This window comes from Macrotis lagotis, chromosome 5, assembly GCF_037893015.1.
Source record: "Macrotis lagotis isolate mMagLag1 chromosome 5, bilby.v1.9.chrom.fasta, whole genome shotgun sequence".
Taxonomy (NCBI): Eukaryota; Metazoa; Chordata; class Mammalia; order Peramelemorphia; family Peramelidae; genus Macrotis; species Macrotis lagotis.
Window position 1 is genome coordinate 108,805,668 of NC_133662.1, and position 27,226 is coordinate 108,832,893.

Consider the following 27,226-nt stretch of genomic DNA (forward strand, 5'->3'; position numbering starts at 1 on the left):
CCCACAGTCCCACAGATAGTAAGTGGGAGAGCTACAATTCAAAACCTCAGATTGTCTTACTTTGAATCCAGAATTCTTGAGAAATTTTCAATGACTCCAAAGGAACAGAACATTCCAAAGCATTATAGTCTAATGTTCAAGTCATCCAAAAAGTCATTCCATTAAGGAAATACAAACATCCCTCTTAATTGAAAATTTATTACAAAATAAAATCTCTTCCATCCAAATTTTTATGAACTGAGAAATATGCCTTGAGTTAGTAGAACAGCAATTAATCATTATTAAAAGTGTCCATACTTCAAATTTAAAGATTTACAGTCTTAAGTGAGCTCTAACCCCATTACAATTGAAAATACTTTAGAGTGGAATAATACATGGAAAGAAAACTGGATGAAAAATTGGTTCCATTGGTAGTTCACAATAGATTTAGGACCAGAGAAGAAACTTCAGAGGTCATATAGTTCAACCTACTAATTTTGGTTATTCTATGTGGCTCAGAAATATTATCTATACATACTTCAACACAGTCAATAAACACTAAGGATCTACTATGAATTGGGCAATGTACATATTCAGAAGACAACTATAAAACCTAAACTACAAGACATAAACTACCTTGTTTTAAGTATCAAATGAATTCAGCATAATATTTACTAAGAACTGAGATGATCAAAGATTTCACTTCGTTGTTAAAGTTGCACCTGGGCCTTGAAGGAAGATCCCTATAAAAGCAACAGTGGGTAGAAGATTTTGGCTACAACAAATAGAAAGGAAATAGTAGAGTGGAAAGTAAGACAAAGTAGATAGAGGCTAGACCCCATAGATCAAGCAATTGACAAACATTTATTACATGTCCTCTATGTATCAGGTATTGTGGACCTAGGAATAAAGAGAAAAAAAAAATGGACAGTTCCTGATCTCAAGAACTTACAGTCTATCATGAGAAATAAATGTATGTAATCTCTACACAAAACACACAATGTAAACAGGAACAGTGAGCACACACCTGCAACTGGAGAGATCTGAAAAAAAAGTAGGCTTGAGTTGAGCTTTAATGCAACTAGGGACCTTTAAGAGATAAGAGCTGAGTAGCAAATGCATTCAAGACACGGGGTACAGTCAATGCAACTGCACAAAGACTGAAGATTGGATGCTGTGCAAGTGGAAATTAAGAAGTTTAATTTGACTGGATCATAGATTAATGAAAGGGAGTAATGTAAAAAAAAACCCTGGAAAGGTAAGTTGTGAAGAGTTTTAAATGCCAAAGGAGTTTGTATTTCATCTTAGAGATAATAGGGAGTCACTGAACTAAACATAGCTCCAAATTTCAGGTTGAGCAATATAAGGCTATATGCTAGAACCTGCAAATAGACTATTTTGTTATGATAACAAACTACTATTTATAAATTTATAGCCCTAGTAAATTTCTAGTTAAGTCAATCATATTAACTAACTTTAATTTACCTACAAATTTGATGATATTTTGCTTCCAAAGAGAGAGGAAGAAAAAAGGGAGGGAGGGGAGACAGGAAGAGTTGTCTATTTGTGTGTGTGTGTGTGTGTGTGTGTAAATACACAGATATATGTATATATGAATATGTCAGATTGGAATAGGAAAAAAATACTCAACAGTGGCCTTGGGTTTGAATTCTAGCTCTTCCTTATTTATTTTTCTAAAGCACAGACCTAATCATATCACATGGACATACCCTTCTCCCTACTTCCCCTGCCCCCTCCCCACACACACACACTTACAGTGAATAAACCCTCGTGTCTCTGTTACCTCTAGGTTCAAAGAAATAAAAATTCTTGTTTCTGGCATTTTAGTTCTTCACAGTTCAGCCTCTTCTCAGCTTTCCAAATTCGTTCTCAGCTTTCCATACCTGTTACAAGTTACTACGCTCTGATGTCCAACTACACTGACCCACTTACTGCTCCTCACATTCAATATGATACCTCTCCATCTCTAACTATTGGCTGTCCATTGTGTCTGGAAAGTTCTCTCTCAACACTTTCAAGTTTTTAGAATCCCCTTTCCTTAAAAAATCAGTTTGAATGTATATACCTCTCTACATGAAGCCTTTCCTGACCCCAGATTCTAGTGTCCTACCAACCAAAACTACCTGGTTTGTATTCTGTATGTATGTATGTGTGTATATGTATATCACAGAATATAAGATCCTTGAAACCAGAAATCATTTCATTTTTGTCTTTGCATCCCCATAAACTAACAGTCTGTGATACATAATTATTCTTAATAAATGACTGTTGATTAATAAACTTAAGTGCCATTATTATTATTATTATTGTTGTTGTTGTTGTTGTTGTTGTTGTTGCCTTAAGTAAATAGTAAGCAATCCTCCTTTTGATTCCCCGAGACATTTTCCTCTCTGTTTAAATAGGGGTGGCTAGGTGGTGCAGTGGACCTGATTTCAAATCCAATCTCAGACACTTAATAATTACCTAGCTGTGTGGCCTTGGGCAAGCCACTTAACTCCATTTGCCTTGCAAAAAACCTCTCTGCTTAAATACATTCTATTCCTGGGAAATTCTAAAGAGCCAAGTGGAATCCTGCCCCATATTATAATTCTACTGAATAGTTTCATTTTGCTAATAGAATCAAATTAAAACTCCAAACAATTTTCAAACAGGAATTCCATGACATTTTTAAAATAACCATCTACACAAGTAATATATAGAAAATAGCAAAGATTCCCTCTATTATACTGCGAAATACATGCAATGCCACTAGTTCATACTTGAAGCATGAAATGAGAAATGTTGAGTGAAATTCAGGCCCTACCCCCAAAGAAAACTAAAACATTCCTATAAGGGAAAAAAACTGACATTCAACAGAACAAAGAAAAGATTTATGATCCTTGACATCAACAATTATGAGAAGTTAAAAAACCTATGACGAAAGTGAGGTTGTGACTATGTCCAAATCTAAGAGTTTATATATAAGAAGTGCAAGTGCTGCCTTACTCAGTGGGTCATCAATACTATATCAATACTGTATTAAATAGTAATTGGTATATGGATCAATATTAATGGGCCATTCCTTATTTTCTTACCAAATCACTTTTAATCAAGTGGCAATTCATTTATTAAAAAAACCATCATTACTGGGAAAAATTATTTAAAAAATTATTAAGCACTTCCTATTTGTGGAGCACTATCTTAAGTATTGCCTTTCATTTTAAACCTCTCCAATACTGGCTAAACTTTCACTCATAACCAGAATTGACTGTGAGGTTTTGGTGGGGAAGTCTGAAATAAACCCTTATTTCCAATCACTTCCAAACTCATCACCTACCACCTTCTCTCAGCAAACTCCTCTCCCTTGAGGTTCATGCTATACAAATTATGACCTAATTTAGGTCTTGGTTACTATTATAAATTGCTCCCCAGAATATTCTCCTTCCTTCTTCAATTAGTTCAGTCTCAGTAAAAGTCTCACTGTCTCAACTCAAGCTCTCATCCAGGGAATTTCCATGTGCATAGTGATGTTCCCTTAAAAAATGCTAATTATCCAGTCTACTGTTCAATCCATTCAACTCCTATAACCTTCTTACTCAACTCCACTTCAGCTACAAAGAGAGGATCATACCCTAAATCTTATCACTCATAAAGGTTATAATTCCTTATTTATAAACACCAAAATTCTTTAATCTGATCATAATTTTGTTATCATTCTATCTTCCCCCTCTGCCTTACAATCCCTAATCTGGTTCTTGATCCTAACCACATTGAATCCTTTCAAATTTTAGTTCTTTTCCAGACCAACATCCCTGTTACTAACTACATTCTTATCCCTTCACTAGATTAACACCTGGCAATTAAATATACTATACTCCACACTCCAACCTCTTGTCCTTCATACTACTGATAATATTGCTAAATCCTAACCTTAGATTATTTCCACCATTCACTCATTTTTCTTATTTTCGAGCTAAAGAAGAGAGCCAGAGAAAAATCATTATAAACATTATTTCAACAGATACCCCACTGCAGTAAAGTAAACATTTTAACCTTTTTATTCAATTTTTATTCAATTTCACCAACCCCCTCATCCCTCCCACTTCAAGGAAGTTCATGGCATCTCCTTGATTCAATGATATCTCCTTCTTTTCCCCTCCTTATCTTTCCCTTTCTCTCCAATTCTGGCCAAAACCACTACTCTGTATATACCCTAGATCCCATTTCCATTCAACTACTCCAGCAAATTGTCCCCCCACTATCATTTTATTTTCAGGTTATCTCCTCCATTAAACTGTGAGTCTCCAGAAAGGAGGGCCTGTTTCCCTTCCCTTCTTTGTTTCACCAGCACTTAGTGCAATGTCATTAGAAAAGCTAAAAAAAAAAAAAAAAAAAAAAAAAAATACTTGTTCTCTTAACTCCATTCCCTCCTTTTAAACCCTCTACAATTGGCTCCCTGACTCCCAAACAAACAAAATGACTCCCTCCAAAGTTGCCAAGGTTTTCATCCTTCTTCTTGATCTTTCTGTTACCTCTGAAACTGTTGTCACCTGCACATTCCGTATACTCTCTCTCTCTTCTCTGGATTTCCGTGACACTGCCTCAGGTTCCTTTCCTGGATCTTCATCCAGGTCATGCCCACTAATTTTGGACCCTCTCTTCTTCTCCCTGTACACTATCATTATGAGTTACTTTATCAGGCCCCATAGATTCAATTATATCTATGCAGAGAATTCTCAGATGTATATATGGCCTAAATTTCTCTCCTGAGCTAGTTCTACATCACTTAACAACTGCCTTTTAAGCAGCACAAAATGGGTGTCCAAAACAGGTCTCTCAAACTCAAAATGTTCAGAACAGAATTTATTTGTCAAGAGAACCCCTCCCTTCCCAGTAGTCCAGATTCAAAATCTCTCTGACATTCATGACTCCTAACTTGCGCTAATTCCACAGTCAATCTGCTATAAAATCTTGTCATTTCTACCTTCCCAACATGTGTAAAATTTCTCTGTTCATAAAGGCCACATGAAGACCTAGTACAAAACCTTATTACCTTGAACCTGAACCTGGATTATTACAACAATTTCCCTGACTCAAGTCTTCCCAATTCAATTAATCCTCTACTCAGCTACCAAAGTGATTTTCCTAAATAAGTCTGATCATGTCACCAACAATCCTCCCTGACCATGAGCTCCAGTAATGACCTATTTCCTGCAGGATCAGATATAAAATGCTATTTGACATTTAAAACCCTGACAGCCCTCCATGATTCAGCCTACTCTTGGTTCCTCAAATTTGACACACCATCTCCTAAATCAGATGTGTCAGATATCATATGTATAGTTTTGAATATAATTAATTTAACATACTAGGTGAAAATATAGGCCCAAAGATCAAGAAAGATCAATACTGGATCTGTAGATTTAGAAGTTTTAGGATTAGAGAAGCTACTTCAGATTCTGGATTGCACAGGTTTGCAAAAGAATGAAAACAAAGGCAAGAAGGAAGATTCTTAAGGAACATCTGCAAAAGAATGGGAAAGGAAACTCAGAGAAATTGGGAAGAATAACATAGGTCTAGAAAGACAAAGATAGAAGGAATATTTAGAGGACAAGGGTGGTCAAGTCTATCAAAAACTGAATGAAATCTGCTTCAAATCAAAAAGAATTATAACTCCATAAAAAAAAAATAAGGACACTGGACATGATTGTAGTTAAGGGCTTTCCTAGTGTTTCTGAGATATGCTCATTTTTGTGGGCAGAAGAGGAGTCAAAGGGAAAAAAACTGAAGAGGCAGGCATAAGACAGAAAAGAGTTGATTATTGGTCTTAAGAGATGAAAAGTACTTGGCAGAAAAAGCCATCTACATCAAGAACTTTTAACACTTTTAATTAACACAATTTTTAAAGAAGGGAGTAGAGGAAGCTCTGGAAGAATTAACCTCCAGTCTCACTGAGAAGACAGAAGATAAGGGAAGAAGATAGGAGAAATTAAGGAAAAAAGGAAAAAGTGATCAAAAGTTCCTTTGGACAAAAATAAAAAGTCAATATAATTAGAATATAAATATCATCAACAAGAAGAAAGGATCCAGCATAGTTGATCTACCACAAATTTCCAATGGGTAAAATCAGTTCTATTTTGAAACTTTCTCCAGGGATAGTAGTCCAAGAGTAAGAATATAAAATTTGATGATGGAATAAATGATAAAAAAAACCAATTGCATAGACTTTGAAGTAAAAAAATGATTTGGAAGCAGCAATTAATGTTAACATTCAGTTTATGATGAAACCAATCAATTTATTTTTCTATTCTGTATTTTCTTCTGATCTTGGCATTTCTCTCACTTTAAGAACTCCTTCTCTTTGTATTTAGATCAGCTCTTAAAGGAATTAACAAAGCCACTGCAAGCACATGAATTTATTAATACAAAATAAATTACTTAGTTCCAGGTCTAAGAGAACAAATGGGAAAGGATGGGGATGAATGTTTTCCTTGTGAAAAAGCCAATTTTGGGAGAAAATAAGTCTTAGTTATTCGTGACAAGTACAAGAAGGACAGGAACTAAATACCTCCCATAACAGCAAATTTCATGTGGCATATTTAAATTTTTACTCCTATCCTTTTCCCTTCAAAAACTTCAAATTGGAGAAGATTTTTCATTGAAAAGATATGATGTTATTATTAATCTCCCATGTCAGAGTGCTGTGAGAACTGAGGGGGGGGATAAGGGAAGAGAGAGAAAGCAACATAGTAAAAAAGTACTGGACATCAAAAACCATCGGCTACAAACCAGTTTTGTACACTGAAAAAATTAACTTTTAAGGAAGGGACTAGACCGATTCATTAACTAAACTGCTCCAAAATCATGTTATTTTAAGGATAGACATATGTTCCATGAGTTTCTCTAGAAATGTACAGACATGGGAGGTGATCACTACAGGGATCCCAAGAATACAAGCTCTATTGACTTTTTTCTTTTTACTACAAAAGAATAAAACCCTTATTCTATAATAAATATGTATGCTACAAAATATATAATATATTCTATAATTCTCAACCTTTATCAGTATACCTTCCCAAACCCCCAATTCAATGTGAAAGGAAATAAATTTTGGAATTTGCTATATATTTGAAATAAAAAAATGAAAATCTATAATAAAGAAATCTATTCAGTATAACATTTTCAATAACATAAAGTTATTAAATGTTTATCATAGTCAAATAAATTACCGTAGCTCGTGATTCTGTTCCTTTTCAACCAATAGTTTTATTCTTGGTATAATTTTGCAAAGCAATGTCCATATATGCTCAGCCTCCAGTTTGTTTATTGCTTTGGATGACTGTTTCAGGGCCAGTAATCTTGATTCTCAGAAGTTGTTATAAACAGAACTAACACCCTGTGAGCATAGTTAAAAAAATTTCATGCTTTCCCAAGGGTACACCAAAATTTGTATGACTTCATTAACTGGAAATTAATTAATTAATTTTTCTCTAGGGCATTCATTTTACTTTTTCTAGTTCAATAAGAAAAATATTATCCATACTCCCTTAACAAACTTGTCCTATTGACTTAAGAGAGCATGCAGTTGAGAACTTCAAGTCAATCACAATTTTCCCAAGATATGAAATAAGTACTCCAACTTAACACTTAATTCTCTAAAGTATTATTTATTTCTCTCCTAATTTTCTTTTAATATTATGACAACTGTCTTGATTATTTATGGTGGCCTACCAAAATAAGAACAGAGAACACCTTTTTCAGGTTTTTAGAATGGAAGTATAGAGTATTCTACTGTTCAATTGACTTCAGTTATTGTAATAACTACCTATAAATTACCTTAAGCAAACTAAAATCTCTCCAACAGCACACTTAAGACCTCAAATAAAAATTCCTTTCCACTTCTCTCCCCATCCTTCCCCCTCTCCCTCCCTCTCTTCATTTCCACTGTCAATTACTATTTTTCCTATTCTTTCTATCCCTATAATACTACTCCTCATCTAACCTGTTGGCTCATCAATATAGACTAGTTCTGTCCTAGGTCTCCAGGGTTCTTTAAACAAACTGAAAAAGATGTGCACTACTAGGTCCTTAGTATACAAAAATGAAAAATGACCCAAACCTTACTTCTTGAATAAATGTTAAGATGGATAAAATATATATACCTAAATAAAATGCAAAGTACATAAAATATGATATAGATAACTAATGATCCAGAATAATTTAAGAAAAATAGAAAATACATTCAGCTAGGAGGACAGAGTTTCATAACAAAAGAGAAATCTTAAATGAGTTCTAAAGAAAAAGATTTTCTTTATACAGATCCAGAGAATACCTGCCAGGCATGAAAGACAACCTTTATCAAATCTATACAGAGCAAAATCAGAGAACAAGTAGTACAGTATGACTGGAACATAAGAGTATAAGAAGGGAAGTAATCTAAAATAAGGGTAAAATGTTTTCCAAGTGATTATGTCTTTCAGCATGGCTCTTTTCCATTCTCTCTTTAACACTTATTTACATAGTAAAATCTTAAGTCAGCAACAAATCCTTAAGTCAATCAATTCAAGCACTTTGTAAAAAAGGCATGAGGATTTAAGGATATAGCCTAATTACAACAGGCAGGCAATTACAGGGGTGTGTGTGTGTGTGTGTGTGTGTGTGTATTTTATATTTTTATATATATATATGTGTATACACACACACACACACACACACACACACATATAAAATACAGGGTCTAACTTGAGAGATCTATCCTAAAGGTCTGTCAATCTATCTATAGATCAGCTTTCCAGTTTCATCTTGTTAAAGCTCCTTTAAATGAAAAATTAGATCTGAGGTGATATCAACACTTAAAATAAGACTAAGTAGATCTGTTCTCTTTTCCTTAAATATAATTATTTCTCAAAATATTTTAAATAACTTTCATAAAATTAAACTATTATGCAAACACAAGATCATCAGCATAATATAATAAAAAGAACACTGGACTAAAAAGAACATTGGACTATGACATCTGCGTGTCAAATTCTGGCTGTATCACAAGCAATAAATGCCTTCCAGCTTGATCTTGGACAGGTTACATTCTTCCTAAGTCAAAATAGCTTCAACTATAAAATTGCTTTTTATTGGGGGAGGAGAAATATTTGAACTGGATCAAGAGCTCTTAACCTGGGGTCTCTTGAGTGTGACTGTAGATCACTGTGATTCAATATAACCAGTTTCCTTTGTAAGCTTATGCATCTTATTTTATTTATTTAGAAGGGTTTCCATTAGCTTTACCAGACTTGCAAAGAGGTCCATGATACAAAAAAATATTTAAAATCTCTGGATTAAAAATCTAGCACTAACACTGTATGACTACTTTGAAATATCTCAATACTTTAAAACACCTGAAAATTTTCCCAAATAAAGATGATATAACAACTGTAAGTAGATCCCTGAATTGTCATGTCATTTTCTTTTTAAAGGGAATTTAGGGATCAAATAGACCCCAATGCCTTAATTTTACAGAACATTAAACTAAAGACTACACAGACTGTGAATTTTTTCCATTGGAATACAGTTTGTAAAAAATATCTAGATTACAGTTCAGGTCTCCTTACTTTTCCTTGAACTGTAACACTTTTAACCAACTTGTTTTTTTGGGTTTTGCAAGGCAAATTGGAGTTAAGTGGCTTGCCCAAGGCCGAACAGCTAGGTAATTATTAAGTGTCTGAGGCCAGATTTGAACTCAGGTACTCCTGACTTCAGGGTTGGTGCTCTATCCACTGTGCACCTAGCCACCCTTAACCAACATTTTTAAAATGTTATTTTTCAATTTTTACTTTACAAAAGCAAGTTTCTGAAATATAATATCCATTTTGGTGTATTAGAAAAGACACAGATTAGACTTAACCTTAAGATTTTCAATCAAGTCCTAATCTTGGGCAAGTAACATCTCTATTTTGTCTCAGTTTCCTCATTTGTAAAATGGCCATAATAGGGGCGGCTAGGTGGCACAGTGGATAAAGCACGGGCCCTGGAGTCAGGAGTACTTTGGTTCAAATCTGGCCTCAGACACTTAGTAATTACCTAGCTGTGGGGCCTTGGGCAAGCCATTTAACCCCATTTGCCTTGCAAAAACCTTAAAAAAAAAAAAAAAAAGGCCATAATCTTTGAGGGGAATACACAATCCAAAGTGGTTGTTGTTAGAATTAAATGACATTTCACTTTCAACCACACAGCAATCTGACTCAATAAGTTTATATTAAAGACCTAAAAAACAGTTTATATTATACTACTAGAAGTAGTATGCAAATTACTTCTTTATAGAACTATGACTTATTACTATCATAACAATGAATGATATTTAACACTATTTTGTAATAATAGTGTGACAACACAGCAGATTCCTTGATCTTTTTAGAATAATGATGTTAAAACTATTCACCTATTCAATTAGTCAAATCACCATAACAAATTACACCTGACTTCCAAGCTTGAACTATTTGTTCACCCACATAGGTGTCATTCTGTTACAAACCAGAATCTAAAAATCAACTGTATGAAAAATATTAATTCAATCAGTCTTTATCTAGCACTCCACAATACTACATGACACAAAATTCACAGTCCTTCACCAATGGCATAGAATCCAAATACAAATTTTAGATTGATTTTGCATCAAAAGCTCTGCCATTCATAAAGCAAACGTACACACACACACACACACACACAGAGAAATGGATTTTCTCTTTTGCATTCAGATAGACAGGTTCATCCTCATGAGTCACCCAGGGCACTGAGAAACTATGTCATCTGCCTATGATCACAAACCAGAATGTGTCACAGGCAGGATTTGAACCTAGAGCTTCCTAATTTCAAGACTAGATTTCAATCTGCTATTCCATTCTGATTCTCAGTGAAGTCAGAATTATTATACTCTAAATTCACATATTTAGTTTAAGTTAAAAATAGCTACTATAATTGATTCTTACTCTTTTCCCTTTCAGCTAGCTTTTACACTTCTCAGAACAAAAGGTCCTGGTAAGAAATCCATTTACAAAGGATACTGTGTCAAATTAAGATAATAAATACTTTTACATTAAGCATTATTCATAGTATTAAATAAGAAAAACTTCAGTTGTAAAATGCCTTGTTCAAGAGGTTAAGAAATTTCAGTGGCACTATTTCCTAATTCCAATGTAATATTTAGGCTTGAAAAATCACTGCTTTTCCTTTGAAAACGTAAACAGCTTCTAAACAAGAAAAAATGTAATCTTACCTTCTTCCCATCTCAAATCAATGTTAGCATGATAGAAAAAAAAAGTTCAAATTCTGACTGACATTTACTAGGATGTGACCTTAATAAGTAAATCCCATACTCTTTCTCCATGCCTTAATTTTCTTATATGTAAAATGCAATGGTTGGACTGCTGTTCAGTTGTTTGTCATTTCCAACTCTTTGTGACCCCATTTAGGGTTTTCTTGGCAAAGACACTGGAGAGGTTTATCACTCCCTTCTCCAACTCATTTTACAGATGAGGAAACTAAGGCAAACAGGTTAAATAACTAGCCCAGAGTCACACAACTAATAAGCTATGAGGCTATATTTGAACAGGAAAATGAGCCTTGCTGACTCTTGGCCTGGGCATTCTATTCCACTGTACCACCTAGAAATGCCTAATGGATGGACTAAATAACTTCTAAGTTTGCTTCTATCTCTTAAATATGTTACAGTTATTAGGACTAGATTTTCCAGTATATATATCCATTGATCATAAAAATCACATAAAATCATAAAATGGGCATGCATGCACAAACATGGGGCCTGAACAGATATTGTGGGAGTCACCTAATAATAAAGAGTATATTATGAGGTAACTACCATCCTTTTATTATTAATAAGAAAAGTAATTATATTAAAGTCAAGCAATTTGATGAGGATGGGATAACTAAAAATAATTAATTGCTCCTAATAAAAGGTCAAGTGAAATTAAAAGATTTTAGGGCAGCTAGATGGTGCAGTGAATAGAGCACAGATCCTGAAGTCAGAAGGTCCTGAATTCAAATCCGATCTCAGACACTTAATAATTATCTAGCTGGGTGATCCTGAGCAAGTCACTTAATCCCAATGCCTTACCCTACCCCCCCCCAAAAGAAAGATATTAAAGATTCTAGGTAAACTATATCACAGAAAATGGTGGCACTAAGTTCATTATATAATACTTATAGATACGGCTCAGAAGAACTGCAAACACCCATACTGTGGGACACAGAAATGTTTATGAGCCATCTGTTGTTACATCCAGGCTGATATTAGGAAAACAAAGAGGAAATTATTAGAACTATTTTTGGGAAGGAAAAAAGGCAAGTAAGGGGAGGAAATTCCAAGATAATATTGAATAAGGAAATTGGATATCTCATCAAATCAAGCTCCCCAGAATCATATCAAAACTATCAATATCTCTTCTTTGTCAAATATCAATCTCTGATCTAGTGAGAAATGGTTTTCTTCAACAAGTCAAAAGGAGGGGAAAGGAGGGGGGGGGGCTCCCACAGAACATGGCATCAGGAAGGGGGAAAGAACAGACAGAAACCAGAGAAAAAAGTTAAGGCTTATCAGTTGAAAAAGTAAAATAAATTTTAAAATGGATAGGGACCGGAAAAAAGTCTAAGCACAAAAGATTTAGGATATATTTTTTTCTAGTTGATGTAATCTACATTACAATAAGAAAAAAGTATATAAATCTACCTCTTTATTTCAGATTGTCAAAGATAGACTAGGAGAAATGCATTTTAGGAAAAGGAAACTAGGACTCTGGACTCTAAAATCCTTACCAGAAAGGTAATGCTATAGTGAGAGAATGGAGAAATAGTCTGAAAATCAGAAAACCCAATTTCTATTCTCGTACCCAAAGCAATACAGCAAGGAAATTTTTAACAGTGTAAAATAGGTCATTTTGCTACCAGCAGTACTTTTCAATAAAAAATGTGACTAGAGTTAGTGAAATGATGTTAACATTATTCCTGAAGTCTGGTATACAGAAATTAATGTTATTCTCAATATGAAACAAATATAAAATATAAAAGGTTTAAAAAAGAAAAACCACTTCTTTATCATAGGTAAAAAAAAATTTATGATTAAGTTGGAAACCACAAATACCTAAGGTAAAGTAAGACTTATCTTTGCATTCAAGGACATCCTGAATTCAAGAAAGTGTACACATAGATGTAGATATAAAGATACACACACACACACACACACACACACACACACACACACACCACCTTTTTCAAAGTTTGTCTTTTTACTTAAAAAAGTTATTACTAGGGGCGGCTAGGTGGCGAAGTGGATAAAGCACCAGCCTTGGAGTCAGGAGTACCTGGGTTCAAATCCGGTCTCAGACACTTAATAATTACCTAGCTGTGTGGCCTTGGGCAAGCCACTGAACCCCATTTGCCTTGCAAAAAAAAAAATTAAAAAGTTATTACTGGTTATTTTTGCTACATCTTCCTAGTCTACCAGACAAATTAGAACATTATTTAAAATAACAATGAAAAGTAAGTCTGCAAACCTGGAATAGCATTTAACTCTGAAAGAACTAATGAAGGGGCGGCTACGTGGCGCAGTGGATAAAGCACCGGCCCTGGAGTCAGGAGTACCTGAGTTCAAATCCGAACTCAGACACTTAATAATTACCTAGCTGTGTGGCCTTGGGCAAGCTACTTAACCCCATTGCCTTGGAAAAATCTAAAAACCAAAAACAAAAAACTGATGAAGGTCTCACTTCCATTAAATACACATTATAAAATACTTTCATGAGAAAGACTCAGTATCTCTCTGAAATCTTTCATTTAGAGCCAGCACAATATAGTATAAAGAATATGAATATATTCTGAATCATAAAACCTGAGTTCCAGATTTATTCCACTTATCAACTTGTGACACTAGGCAAATAATTCAATGTTCAATGCTTCAGTTCCATTGTTTGTAAAATGGGAATAGCTGCACTACTTCCTTTATAAAACCTCTGGATCAAATTTAATTCTTTGTTAAATATAGCTATTTAAAAATCAATCTTTGATTTTTAAGGTTCTTTCCAAAGTTCTAAAATAAACCCATAAATATTTATTAAGTACCTTCTGTGTCCAAAGAGTGTTAGGTCTTGGAGATATGAACATAAAAGTCAAACCGCTTTCATATTCTATAGGCATATATACAAAATAGATTTAACAAAGTGATTTGAGAGGAAAGGCATTAACAGCTATTCACTGAGGATAGGATTCATAAAGAGGACACCATTTGAGTGAGTCTTGAAGGAAGCCAGGGTTTCTTAGTCAAAGGTGAGGAGGCAGTACATTCCAGGTATGGGAGGAAGTCACTGCAAAAGGCAGAGAATGTCATGTATAAAGAATAACATGAAAAAAAATAAAATTAAAGAATTAAAAAGGAGACCAATTTGTCTAGATCATACTATGTGTGGAGGGGACTTAAGGGGCAATATAGTTGAAAAGTATGGGACATATGAAGGGTTTTAAATTTTATTCTAGAAGTCAAAGAGAACTTCTGAAATTTATTAAATAGAATAGTAACATGTCAGACTTGAACTTTAGAAAAATCCCTTTGGTAGCTGTGTGGAAGAAAACTTGAGATAAAAAGACTAACAATTAGGAAGCTGCAATAATAGTGCAGGTGAGAAACTATCAAAACCCGAATTAAAACAGTGGCTGTGAGGAAAGGGAAGAATATCCAAAAGGTATTCTCTATAGAGAAATAAGATTTGGAAAGTGACTGGATATGAAGACTCAAGGATGATTGACACAGGGTTTGCAAGACAGGAAAATTCAGAAGAGGAGTAGGTTTAGGAGTAAATATAAGTACTGCTCTGAGTAAGATGAATTGGAAATTTCTATAGGACATCCAGTTTGAAATAAATGGATTACGTGGGATGGAATATTCAGAAGAGACTAGGTCTGAAAATAGAGATCTAGGAATCATTGGCAGAGATCATCATAGAAGCTGATAAGGTCACCAAAAGAAAGAGCACAGAGAAAAGGCTCCCTAAAATGTATGTAGAAAAATCACCAGACATGGTATCAGAAGACTGGCCATTTACTACACCTTACACAAGTCCCTTAACCTTTCACAGGAGCAGGAGGGTCAGAATTCGAAGCAATTTCAGAAGTAACCTAAGGACAACCCAGAGATAACTAAGAAAAACAACAACTGATAATCAATCTCCTCCTCAAAATCTATAGGAAATGCAACCTATTCAACTTTTGAACAACTCTAGTTCTGAGGATTTGGGTTTCCCCCCCCCTTGAAACATGCTGAAATATGCCTCTCAACAACTTTGATCCATTCTTCTTACTTAAAAGCTTTTTGAGCAGAGCAAATCAAGCATAGGGCCTTCTACATGAATGGCCTCTGAAAGAGGAAAAAAGCTAGCATATCTTCTCTGAGTCTCCCCTTCTCCAAATTTATCACTCAATCTTAGTATGACAATTTCAAGACCCAACATCCTGGATCATCCTCTTCAAGGAACTCTTTAGTTCCTCTCAATGTTCTCTGAGAATCTTATCTCAAAAATAAGTAATTTCCCAAATGTGGTCTTACCAGGGTCAGTATAGGGCACTATTGTTTCCCATCTATTCACAAAATCCAACATTGCATTAGCTTTTTGCCTCTTCCAATATGATACACTGTTCTAATCTCAGGTCTATTGCTTACTATCCTCAGTGACTTTAATCAAGACCATTAACCTTCCTAGGCCTCAGTTTACTCATTTACAAAATGAAGATATTGAACTAATAACTTCTAGGGTTCCTGCCAGGTCTAAACCAATGACTCATCTGGGGAACTATCCATGATAGGCTTCAGTTTCCTCATCTGTAAAACTAGAGGGTTGCACTAGGTGATTTCTTAAGGTCCTTTCTAGTGCTAAAATTCCTTAAAACTATTACATCATATACACAAAACATGCTTTTTAAAGCAAATTCTTATATCAGCTACTTTTTATGATATATAGAACTCCATAAACAAGTTTGCTAATAAAAGAAAAATTAAACATATACCTGCCTCAATAAGGGATTAATACAGTCCATTCTTGATCAGAAATAGCAAAACCCACAGATAAGACTAAGACTTCATTATAGCCAATAGCTTGCTTCAGCTCTCCCTTCAACAATCTGTTGTGGTGATTTTCATCTTCTTTTCCCTCTCTGGTCCATACCCTGGTAATATAATAACAATCCACATTTATATAGCATCATACAGATTAAAGTTGCTTTCCTCACAACAACCCTGTGAGGTAGGTAATGCAAATACTAAAACTGAGAAAACCAAGAGAAACTTGCCCAAGGTCACATAGCTAGTTAGGGGAGGAACTAGAACATGTAATCAGAATTTGTAATTTCTTCTACTCCACCAGGGTGTTTTTATAAATGACACAAAAGCTGTGAGCACATTCTAAAAGACCGAAAAAGAGTATGGATCATCAAACTACAATAGAGAACTGATTTTAAATTAAGAAGAATCTCACTCAAATTCCAAGGTCAAGCTAGTGTTCATCCACAGTGCTGAGAGTCTAACAACTCTGAAACACATAAGGTGTTATTTTATTTGTATTCCAAATATCTGCAACCCTTACTCTAGAGGAAGACTAAAAAAATATGGCCTTGAAATTTTCAACAAAAACCATACCCATTTATTTTACATTTTACTCTAGACAAATAATCTAAAAGTAAGCAATATTTAGAAAGCTATGTTCTGTCTTAACTCTAAGAGATGAATGAAAATATGCATGGTGATCAAATTCTCATGGCATAGTATTAAAATACATATCTCATTTTAAAGGCAAAAGGATAAATTTTAACACATTTCTGAAGTCAATGTTAAATTAAATTACCAACATCCATAAAAAGCCAAAGCATGAATGTTGGAGAAACATTAGATGATTCAGAGTTAAGGTGACAATAAAGAATTTTAAAGGCAATCTCATACAGACCAAACTCTATGTAAAATTTTACATATTCAGCATGAAGTCAATAAAAGATCATGATAAACTTTTATTAAACCCAGATTAAATTCAATTCTAAAAAGAATTTATGAAAACCTTTAAAAAGACACACACACAACAGTCTCCCGCACAAACAGCTTTACTCAAGGAAAATCCCAATAGTAGATTTTACTAGAATTCCTGTACTTTACCAAAGATATCTTTAATCTGAAAAATTAACAAACATTATTAAGGTTATCCTTCCTTCTGAAACAGTCTGGTGAACTTTTCACTCTACCATATTAACACATAAATCAGACTATTTCTTTAGGCTTCACTCTCTGAGGAAGCTTCCAATCATTTTATTGAATAAATTTGCTGATAACTCTGAGAAAGGAAGATAAATAAGACTTTTTTTCATCACAAACTTGTATTCATTACAGTTGTATTTAGCACACCAGATTTCTTCAGCTGCAAAATAAGGGTGTTTAATCTTTTGGGTATCATAGATCAGCTTTGATAGTCTAGTGAAGCCTATGGAACCTTTCTCAAAATGTTTTAGAAATAACTGAAATAAAATACATAGGATTAAAAAGAAAATTATATCAAAATAGTTATCGAAACATTTTTTTCAAAGTGGACAAACTCCAGGTCAAAACACATTTTGATTCCATCATTAACTTTTTAGAGTCTTGGAAACCTGGTGATCATGCCATACCTATGGCAAGCCATTAGTTTCTCTAAACTGTCAACTGAGAATGATACTTATAGAGTTTATATACTCCAGAGACCTAAGATTTCAAAATATCAAAATAACAGGACTATTTAAAAAAATGGCAGTCTTGCAAGGAAGAATTATCTATGAGTTCCACTACAGCAAAGGAAATCTTTTTGAAGATTATTAGTATTCACTTTTAAGGATATAGACCTGGCTTTTTGATGCAGATGATGGTCATGTAGAAAGGTATTTCTAGCTTAGTCCTTCTAATATTCATTTCAGTTAATATTTCCTAAAATATTTTTGTTCTTTTTTTAGACTTAATTTATTCAGTTCTAAAAATCAAAATCAGTTTAGTCAAAGGTTGCATTTAATTTACATATGGCAATTTCATGTGAATTTGAGTACCGTATGCTTCGAGGTATTCCAATGCTTCAACCGCACAGTAGTATTAATTCGAAGTCTACTTTCTAAGTTTAGAGAAGCATCTTTTTCATACTTGCTTGTTATTATAGAGGCTGTCTAAACTACATGGAAGTTATTAAAGAAAGCACAAGTGCTATTTCTATATTTTAACATCTCTTACAATAAAATTTAGAATTGTCTTTTTTTTCACTTTCATTACACTGAAAACGGGCCAAAGCCAGGTAAAGGTATTATTTTGACTGCAGTACTCCCACTAGTAGGAAATGAGTGAATTACTTAAAGGAAAGCTAAGAGCAAAGACTATTTATTGTGAAGTTAGAGATTGCCCAATCTCCACCAGCCAAAAGTTCCAGCTCTTTCCAATTTCATTTTACCCACAGATTGCAAGTTGATCAAGTTTGGGTACACTTGACATGGATAAATGGAGGTCAAATTCTGTGACCAAAACCACTCCATAAATATTTCAGACAAATATCAAATTTCCAAACGTTATAGAAACCACAAAAACCTAAATGCTGACTGATGACTGACCTCTGAAATCAGTCCCATGATCCTACCAGAACAGATAAGGATAGTCACAAATTTTTTAAAAACCAATACACTCAAAAATAAATGTAGCATCCACAAAGAGAACGATTTCATTGCAATGGGCCTAAATTTATGGATAGTATGCAATTAAAACTCTGTGCAAAGAATACAGGTTTGAGTTTAAAAATCCCAAATCTAGTAGCCGCTGCATCAAACAACCATTAAGATTAGGAACTTCAGGCAGGTTTTTGCATTTCACGGACCCGTATCTAATCTAATTACAATCAATTAACAGACAGACGAATACATTTATTAGCATTTGGTTCCATTATGTCATGCAAAATTCTACCCGTTTCAAAGACTGTTAAACCCAAACAAGTTCTGAGTTGAATTACAGCTCCACCATCAACTTTTCCAAAGTAAATTGTGTGCAACCTAGACAGCTTTTTACTTTTCCAACACACGCACTGACCCAAGAGAACTGGAGCTTAAACAAGTTAACATAGTTATCGGTCGAAAAAGACTTTTCCCTCAATTATTTTTAATGCACAAAATCCTCTCATCACGAATATTTCCTGGAGGAAACTATGCCCTAAACAACCCCATTGGGCCCAGAATATTGTTTGCTCTTTAGCAGCCTCTCAAGGATTACTTCACTTGCCATGTGTCTAAGGATAATTCGCAAATGAAATTCAACCATTATCCTCAAATTTTTCTAAACCATCCAGCTGAGACTGGTTAAAATCATATTATCCACCTTGAAAGACAGGCTTAACGACAGACTGTCTTCCCCTCGCAACCACTAATAAGGTCAGTATTTAAAAAGGACTTAACTCTTTCATGCTTTCCCTTAGTCCATGATAAACAGGAAAGCCTGGGTCTTGGAAAGAGAATAATGGTATGATTTCCAACTCCAGCTGCTCGGGCTCGGAGGGTACAGGCATGAAATGGCCAAAAAAATCAATTCTGCAGGGGGGGAGGGGAGGGGGTGCCAGCACAGTTGGTTCACGAAACCTCTGGAACAGCTGCCCCAGATACCCCGGGTGACTGGGGGGGTGGAAGAGTCGAGGGATGGCACGGAGGTGGGAAGCTGGCATTGTGCATTTGGTTTCCTTCTTCAAGAACTCTCTTCTTCCCTTTCCAATTCACATCCCACTCCCCCTCCAAGTCCAAACCCCCCAGTAATAGTGGGGAGGGGAAGACAAGAGAATGGGGGAGGAGGGAGAACAAAGAGAAGGTTCCACGAGTGTCTGGAACAATAAGCAAAGGAGGGGAAAATTCCTTTGCAAAGGCACCAGTAAGGGGTGGGGGCTGGGGGAGGCCGAGGGCAGAGCAGGCCGGCCGGGCAGAGCCAGAGGCCTGCGGCCCGGCCAGGCGCGGCGGGGAGCGGGTGCCCCCCAGGGTGGACGCCGGGGCCGGGCCGGGCGGGACTCACCGGCGTTCTGGTCCCGGGGCCAGAGGTAGTAAGTGGCCGGGATGACGATGAGCCCGACGAAGGAGGTGAGGAAGTAGAAGAAGGTGTTCCCGCTGTCATCGTACTGGAACTGCTGCCCGGCCATGGCGACCCCCTCCTCCTCCGCCTCCTTCTCCTCCCCCTCCTCGCCGCCACGACCCCGCGGTGCGGTCGCGGGCGCGGCCCCGGTCCCAGCCCCCCAGGCTCCGTGTGGCGCAGCTAGGGCCGCCGCTCCGCCGCCGCCGCCGCCCCCCACGCTACACTCACGGACACGCCGCCGCCGCTGCCGCCGGCTCTCGCGAGAGGACGCCCCGCTCCCTCCCCGCTCCGCCGCTGCCCCGCCCCCACTTCCTCCGCCTCACGCCAGCTAAGGAGACGTGGCGTGCGCAGCCGTGGGCTCGGATCGGGGGCGGGGCTTCGCTGGGGCCCCGCCCCCCGCGCGCCCCCGGGCCCGAGCTCCGCCCCTCCGCCGCGGCTCCTCCTCCTTTGCTGCCCTCCTCCGCCTCTGCCAGAGGCCCCTCGTGGATCCCCGCAGAAGAGCCCCCGGCTTCCCGTAGTGCGGGCGTGGCTGCGGGAGGGAGGTGGGACACAGGCCCGGGAACCCCCAAAACGCATTTAAAACCTTAAAAATGCACTTTCCACCACTACCCTGTGAGGAGATCGACTTCGGCGTGGACTCGGAAAGACCCGGCTTCAAACCCAGTCACCTCCGCCTCAGTTTCCTCACCTGCAAAATGAGGATAATAATCATAGTTGGGAAGATTAAATTAGATGATCATTGTAAGCCTGGCATCTAGAAAACATTATAAAAATTGGTAGCTATTTTTATTATCATTTTATTAACTCAGGGTTGATAGGAGGGTCCGGTGAAACGACAATTGTAAAGTGATTGGCATAGCGCCTGGCAGCTATAGTAAGTGCCATATAAACGGTGGGTATTATTATTATTATTTTATTATTTTATTGGCAGCTAGGTGGCACAGTAAATAGAAATGGGTTCAGATCCAGCCTCAAACACTTCCTCTGTGTGGCCCTGGGTAAATCACTTAATCCTGTCGGCCACAATTTCCTTCCTGGAGAAGAAAATAAGAAATCCCTTCAGTATCTTTGCCAAGAAAATCCTAAATGGGGCTGCCAAAGTAGGATAAGACTGAATAAATTATTATCATTATTACTTTTCAGTGTTGTCGTGAGGATTACATGACCTTGATCTTTCTGATTAGATAATTCTGACCTTGATCTTACCAATTAGATGATTCAGGGCAAGTTACTCTTTCCTCATCCTTATATGCATTTACTATCTACCTCACAGAAATGTACTCTGTGGTTTTTAAAGGCCACTGTAAATGTGAGTTATTATTGAAATGGAAATAATACCTGTTCATCCTACATCGCGCCACATTGATGGGCAGCTAGGTGGAGCAGTGGATATATATAGCACTGGCCTTGGTGTCAGGAGGACAGGAGTTCCCATCCAGACACTTAGCAGCTGTCTGACCCTGGGCAAGTCATTTAACCCAGATTGCCTCACATCCAGGACCATCTCCAGTCATCTTGATTCAATGTCTGGACTCAGATGACTCTGTAAGAAAAAAATGAGGTTAATGGCTTAACACAGCACCCCACCCCCACTCGAATCCAATGCATAACTTCACCTTCTTGATGTCATGTTCTTCTTCAAGAATAAAGGACAAAAAGAAAAAAGAAAAAACATCAAACAAGCTGGTTGGAAGGATCAAATGAAATAAACAGGAAAATTGCTTTGAAAAAGTGAAAAAATAACAAAACTAAGTTATGAATTAACATTTGAAACTAGGTATAAACAGGTAGATATAAAAAGATTTTAGATATAGAGGCCTATTGACCATGTAGCTTATATATGCTCCTTTGTTAGGAGAGTGAAGGAAGTTTCCTTGTTCCGCCCTCTCAGCTGTGATCTAAACATAATTGAAGGCCAGACATTTAAGATGTCCAACTGGTTTTTGTGAAACTATTCCAACTTATGAAAGCAATACATAAACAGCTTTGGTTTTTATAGGTTTAAGGTTTACAACAAGTTTTTCCTCAGGGTTACTCTGAGAAGCAGTTAGTACAATAATTACTATACCCATTTCACAGATGAGGACGCTGAGGTGTTATCATTGTTCCATGATCGCATAGTTTGTAAGTGGCTGAGGAAAAGTCAAACCTGAGTTTCCTGAGGCCAGGTCCAGCATTCTATCTGCTCTACCATGTTATTATATTTCTATATTCACATCTGTTCTAGGTCCTCTGACATTTGTTTGTTTAGCATCAGATTTACGTTAATTTGTTAAATAAGTCATCTGGTACAAATAAGTTGTTTATTAAACTTCCATTTGATGCAGAGAACCATGATTAATTCTTGAAGTAAAACAGAGTTTAGATATGATATAGTCTCCTATCTTCAAGTTGTTTACAACCAAGTAGGAAATATAACTTCAATACATAATATGAAAATAATATTAAAGGTACAAATAAACTGCTATGTGAGATCTTGCATTCTTTTGAAATATAGGTACATGATATGACTAGAACACATTATACTTACGTTTTAATGATGATGTTATACTCCAATCTTTCATAGCTAGGACTTGGTCTCAATATGTTCTACAAGAATTATTTTATGAATCTTTTTCTCTTCATATTTATAGTTTAGTATCAAGTTCTTTATTAGATGATATTGAAAGAGGAGGTTATCCCCAATTGACAAATGGTCAAAGGATATGTAGAGGCAATTTACAGATGAGGAAAAAAAAGTAATCCATAGTCATATGAAAAATTGCTCTGAATCATCACTTATTAGAGAAATGCAAATTAAAACATCTCTAAGATACCACATCACACCCCTCAGACTGGTCAATATGACCAGAAAGGACAATGATCAATGTTGGAAGGGATGTGGGAAATCTGGGATACTAATACTTTGTTGGTGGAGCTGTGAAAACATCCAATCTTTCTGGAGAGCAATTTGGAATTAGGCCCAAAGGGCAGTAAAAATGTGCATACCCTTTGATCCAACATTACCACTACTGGGTCTATACCCTGAAGAGATCATGAAAAAGGGTAAAAACATCACTTGTACAAATATATTCATAGCAGCCTTGTTTGTGATGGCAAAGAATTGGAAATTAAGTGAATGGCCTTCAATTGGGGAATAGTTTAACAAACTGTGGTATATGTATGTGATGGAACAGTATTGTTCTATTAGAAACCAGGAGGGATGGGAATTCAGAGAAGCCTGGAAGGATTTCCATGAACTGATGTTGGGAGAGATGAGCAGAACCAGAAGAACATTGTACACCCTAACAGCAACATGGGGATGATGATCAACCTTAATGGACTTGCTCATTCCAACAGTGCAACAATCAGGGACAATTTTAGGTTCTCTGTGATGGAGAACATCATCTGTATCCAGAGAAAGATTTGTGGAATTTGAACAAAGACCTTTAATTTTAAAAAAAAACTTAACTTATTATGTAATTTTGCTATCTCTTAATTTTATTTTTTTTTCCTTAAGGATATGATTTCTCTCTCAACACATTCAATTTAGATCAATGTATAGCATGGAAACGATGCAAAGACTATCAGACTGTCTTCTGTGGGAGGTAGGGAGATGCAAGGGAGATTAGGGGGAAAATTATAAAATTAAAAAATAAGTGGATGAATGAATGAATGCATGAATGAATGAAAGAGGAGGCTACTGGATTTTCTGCTTAGTGACAATGTTATATCAGTTGGAATAATCCAAAGTGGCCAACTACATAGGCTTCCACTGTTTGGAAATGACTTTTCCAGTTTTAATACATTTTTTGCTTCTTTCATCAACTAAATTTTTCTTTTTTGCAGACCATATTTCCTTTTATCCATTACCTTTCTTCTTTTGTATTTCCTTATACACCTACTCTGAGAGGAAAGTAAAGAAAAATATTTCCTATGCATAAGTTTCCCATTGACTCTTTTTTTTGGGGGGGGGTTGTTTCTGAGCTTCCATAATTCCCTCACCATCCATTTTAAAGAGAAATAAATCAAGGAGAAATAGGGATCTATATGAGAAAATATAGTGATTTTTTTTTCAGCGTCAATCATAATGAACACCCTGCCTTGCTCTATACCTATGTTAATCATCTTGGCTGAACTAATGTGAACAGTTGCTGTGAAACACTTTCTGTTTCCAGTTTAATTTATTGAGTCATTTGTAAAGTCTCCATTAAGTTATAATCTACATCAGTAACTTTTAATGGTTTAAAACTGTTCATTTCTAGTGATCAGTTTATATAGGTTATGATAAGATTTGCCTTAATAATACTCCAGTTTTACAATCTGAGAGAAATAGAAATTGTTAATATTATATACTCCCCCTCAACCTTTATACCACAGTGATCTCTTTATTGAAGTTTTAAAGTGATGCATTCAGGGATTGGAAATCAAAAAGAACCAAAAGTTAGAACAATTGATTCATTTTCTGAAGTCTAAATTAAATCAAACCAAAATATTTTGCAGTAGAAATTAGCCTAAGAGGAGTGGGAAGCTTTGAAAAATTCTGAAGATAAGAACAGATATTATTCTGATGAGGAGGGAAGAAAAAAGAAACTACATGAAGAGGTCAAGGTTTTTTATTATTATTTTATTACATCAATCAATTCATGGAAGATGGAAACAAGAGCAACTAATTGAGAATTTAAGAATATGGTAAACTACCATGGTCCTGTGTAAAGTCCAAAATGAGAGAAGGCTAGTGATGAATGATGACAAATTTCTTCTAGCTATCATAATAATAGATGGCATTTTAAAAGTATTTTGAATTTTATTTTTTCCTATACATCTCATTTTATCCTCAAAACAACCCTATGAGGCAATTACTTTATTCTCATTTTACGGTTAAGCAAGCTGAGGTCAATAGGGTAAAACTACTTGCATCTGGCTAGTAAATGTGTATGGGAGAGTTGGGCTCAAGTCTTTTCTAACTCCAAATACAGCACCTTTTCCACTGCACTCCATTGAAGACATAAGGAGAATCAAAGAAGGACTAAGACTTCTGCTTTGGAGCACAGGAGATGATAATGACTAATAATGGTAAGAAGATTAAACTACTCAATTCTTTGGGAAGTATAAATGAAACACAAAATGAGTGAAGATAGGATGAGAAAGCATGAAGCAGAAAGAGCATCCAACCCCTATCAATGAGTTCAAGTCACTATGATGTACAGTACTGAAAGAACTGCTAATTGTGATTGCCAAAATCTGTGGCAGAGGTCCTATAAAACTGGAGAAGAGAAAATACTACCCCAATTTTCAAACAAGACAAATGTAGAGTATACAAGTCAGCTTGACTTCTGGCACAATTCTGGAATACATTATTAAACAGAATAGTTTATAAGCAGTTAAAAAAGAGAAGCAGGGGGCAGCTAGGTGGCGCAGTGGATAGAGAGCACCAGCCCTGGAGTCAGGAATACCTGAGTTCAAATCCAGCCTCAGACACTTAATAATTGCCTAGCTGTGTGGCCTTGGGCACGCCACTTAACCCCATTGCTTTGTGAAAACCTAAAAAAAAAAAAAAAAAAAAAAATAGGTGTGCCAGATTAACCTCATTGTCATTATTTCAATGAGGTAACTAAAATGGTAGATCAGGGGAATATTGTCAAAAATAGTATACTTCTTCAGCAATTTATTTGAAAAATCACACCTGTAATCATTGTGAAAAACAGAGAGAGAGAGATAAGCTCAATGATAGAACTATTAGGTAGATTTGGGACTGGGTTTTTTGTCTAATCTCTGATTAGTTATTAAAGACTCAGTGTCAACTTGAGGTGAACTCTAGGTTACGACTCAGGGAACTAAGCCTTGTTTGTCATTTTTATCAATGACAAGTCAGTGGTAGGATTCAAATAAATTAACTGGTTCTCTGCCCTAATGACTGTTTTAAGTATACAAAAAGATATACCAAAAGGTAGCTCAATATTTCATGCATTTAATACTCAAATAAGAATAATAAAAGAGGTACACAAAACTAGATTGTTATATTACTCAAAGCAAATATATCCTTATGGAGTCAAAGCAATCACATGACCACTGCAACTAATTTTGGAACATATGTAGAACCAAAACTCATTCTATTTTAACTCTCTTTTTCTTCTACTTTCAAAATGGGCTATAAGATAAGTCTTGAAATTTATATTTCTTTTGGTTCATTGTATCCCAGCTTCCTATTGGTTTCACCATTCAGGGAACAACAGCACACTTAAAATATCTCTGGGGACTTTTGAGCATAACACAAAGTGGAAATAAATGACATCTTGTCACCCCCGGTTGTTTGACACTTTTTCTCTTTACATTTTATATCTGTTCCCTGAAGTAACAAAACAAGAGAATTAAAATATAGTATTTCATCAAAGGTATAATGAGTTTTAAGAAATGAATAAATAAATATTACAAGCATAGTTCTGTAAATATTTTTTGACCTTTGGATGGAATGATCATCACTATGGAGCACTTAGAAAATGCTGTTGCTCTGATGAATGTTAAAAAACAGTAAAGAATGTAAATTTGTGATTTCCACACTGGGTGGCTGACCAGGACAGAGAGAACTCTGATTAAAGTGCCATTTTAACAACCAGTTTTCTGAACTCAACATAAAATTAGGAATTGGTTCTGCTGAACCTGTGTAAACCAGCTGAATCCCACCACTGACTTAAATGATGCAATAGCTAAAATACTTGTGATTTTGTAGGTGACAAGAATCTTATGGGAACATACAATATGATGGATGTTAGAGAATGTATCTATAAGCATATCAACCATCTAAAACATTAGCCCATGTTAATAAGAGTAATAAAATTAATAAGACAAATATAAATTTATATATGGTTCAAAAACTGTAAGTAAGGATAGGGAAAGTATAATTCAACATGAAGTCTTATTTTAACACACACACACACATGCACACACCCCTGGGAATTTTATCAGATTACAAGTATGATATGACAGTCAAAAAAACTATTTCTACCTTAAGCTTCACTAAGAAAGGCATTGTTGGGGCAGCTAGGTGGCACACTGAATCAACCCTGGTATCAGGAGGACCTGAGTTCAAATCCAGTCTCAGATACTTAATCATTACAGCTG

The 27,226-nt window shown here is 35.9% G+C and overlaps 1 protein-coding gene across 1 annotated transcript in view; it reads right to left on the bottom strand.

Moving 5' to 3' along the window:
• SEC63 (SEC63 homolog, protein translocation regulator) overlaps positions 1–20,227 on the bottom strand; it is a 74,808-nt gene extending 54,581 nt beyond the window's left edge. Inside the window, exon 1 of the mRNA XM_074187290.1 lies at positions 20,069–20,227. Within this exon, the coding sequence (XP_074043391.1) occupies positions 20,069–20,192 (124 nt within the window). The 5' untranslated portion in view covers positions 20,193–20,227. The remainder of the gene's footprint in view (positions 1–20,068) is intronic.
• Positions 20,228–27,226: the final 6,999 nt, after the last annotated feature.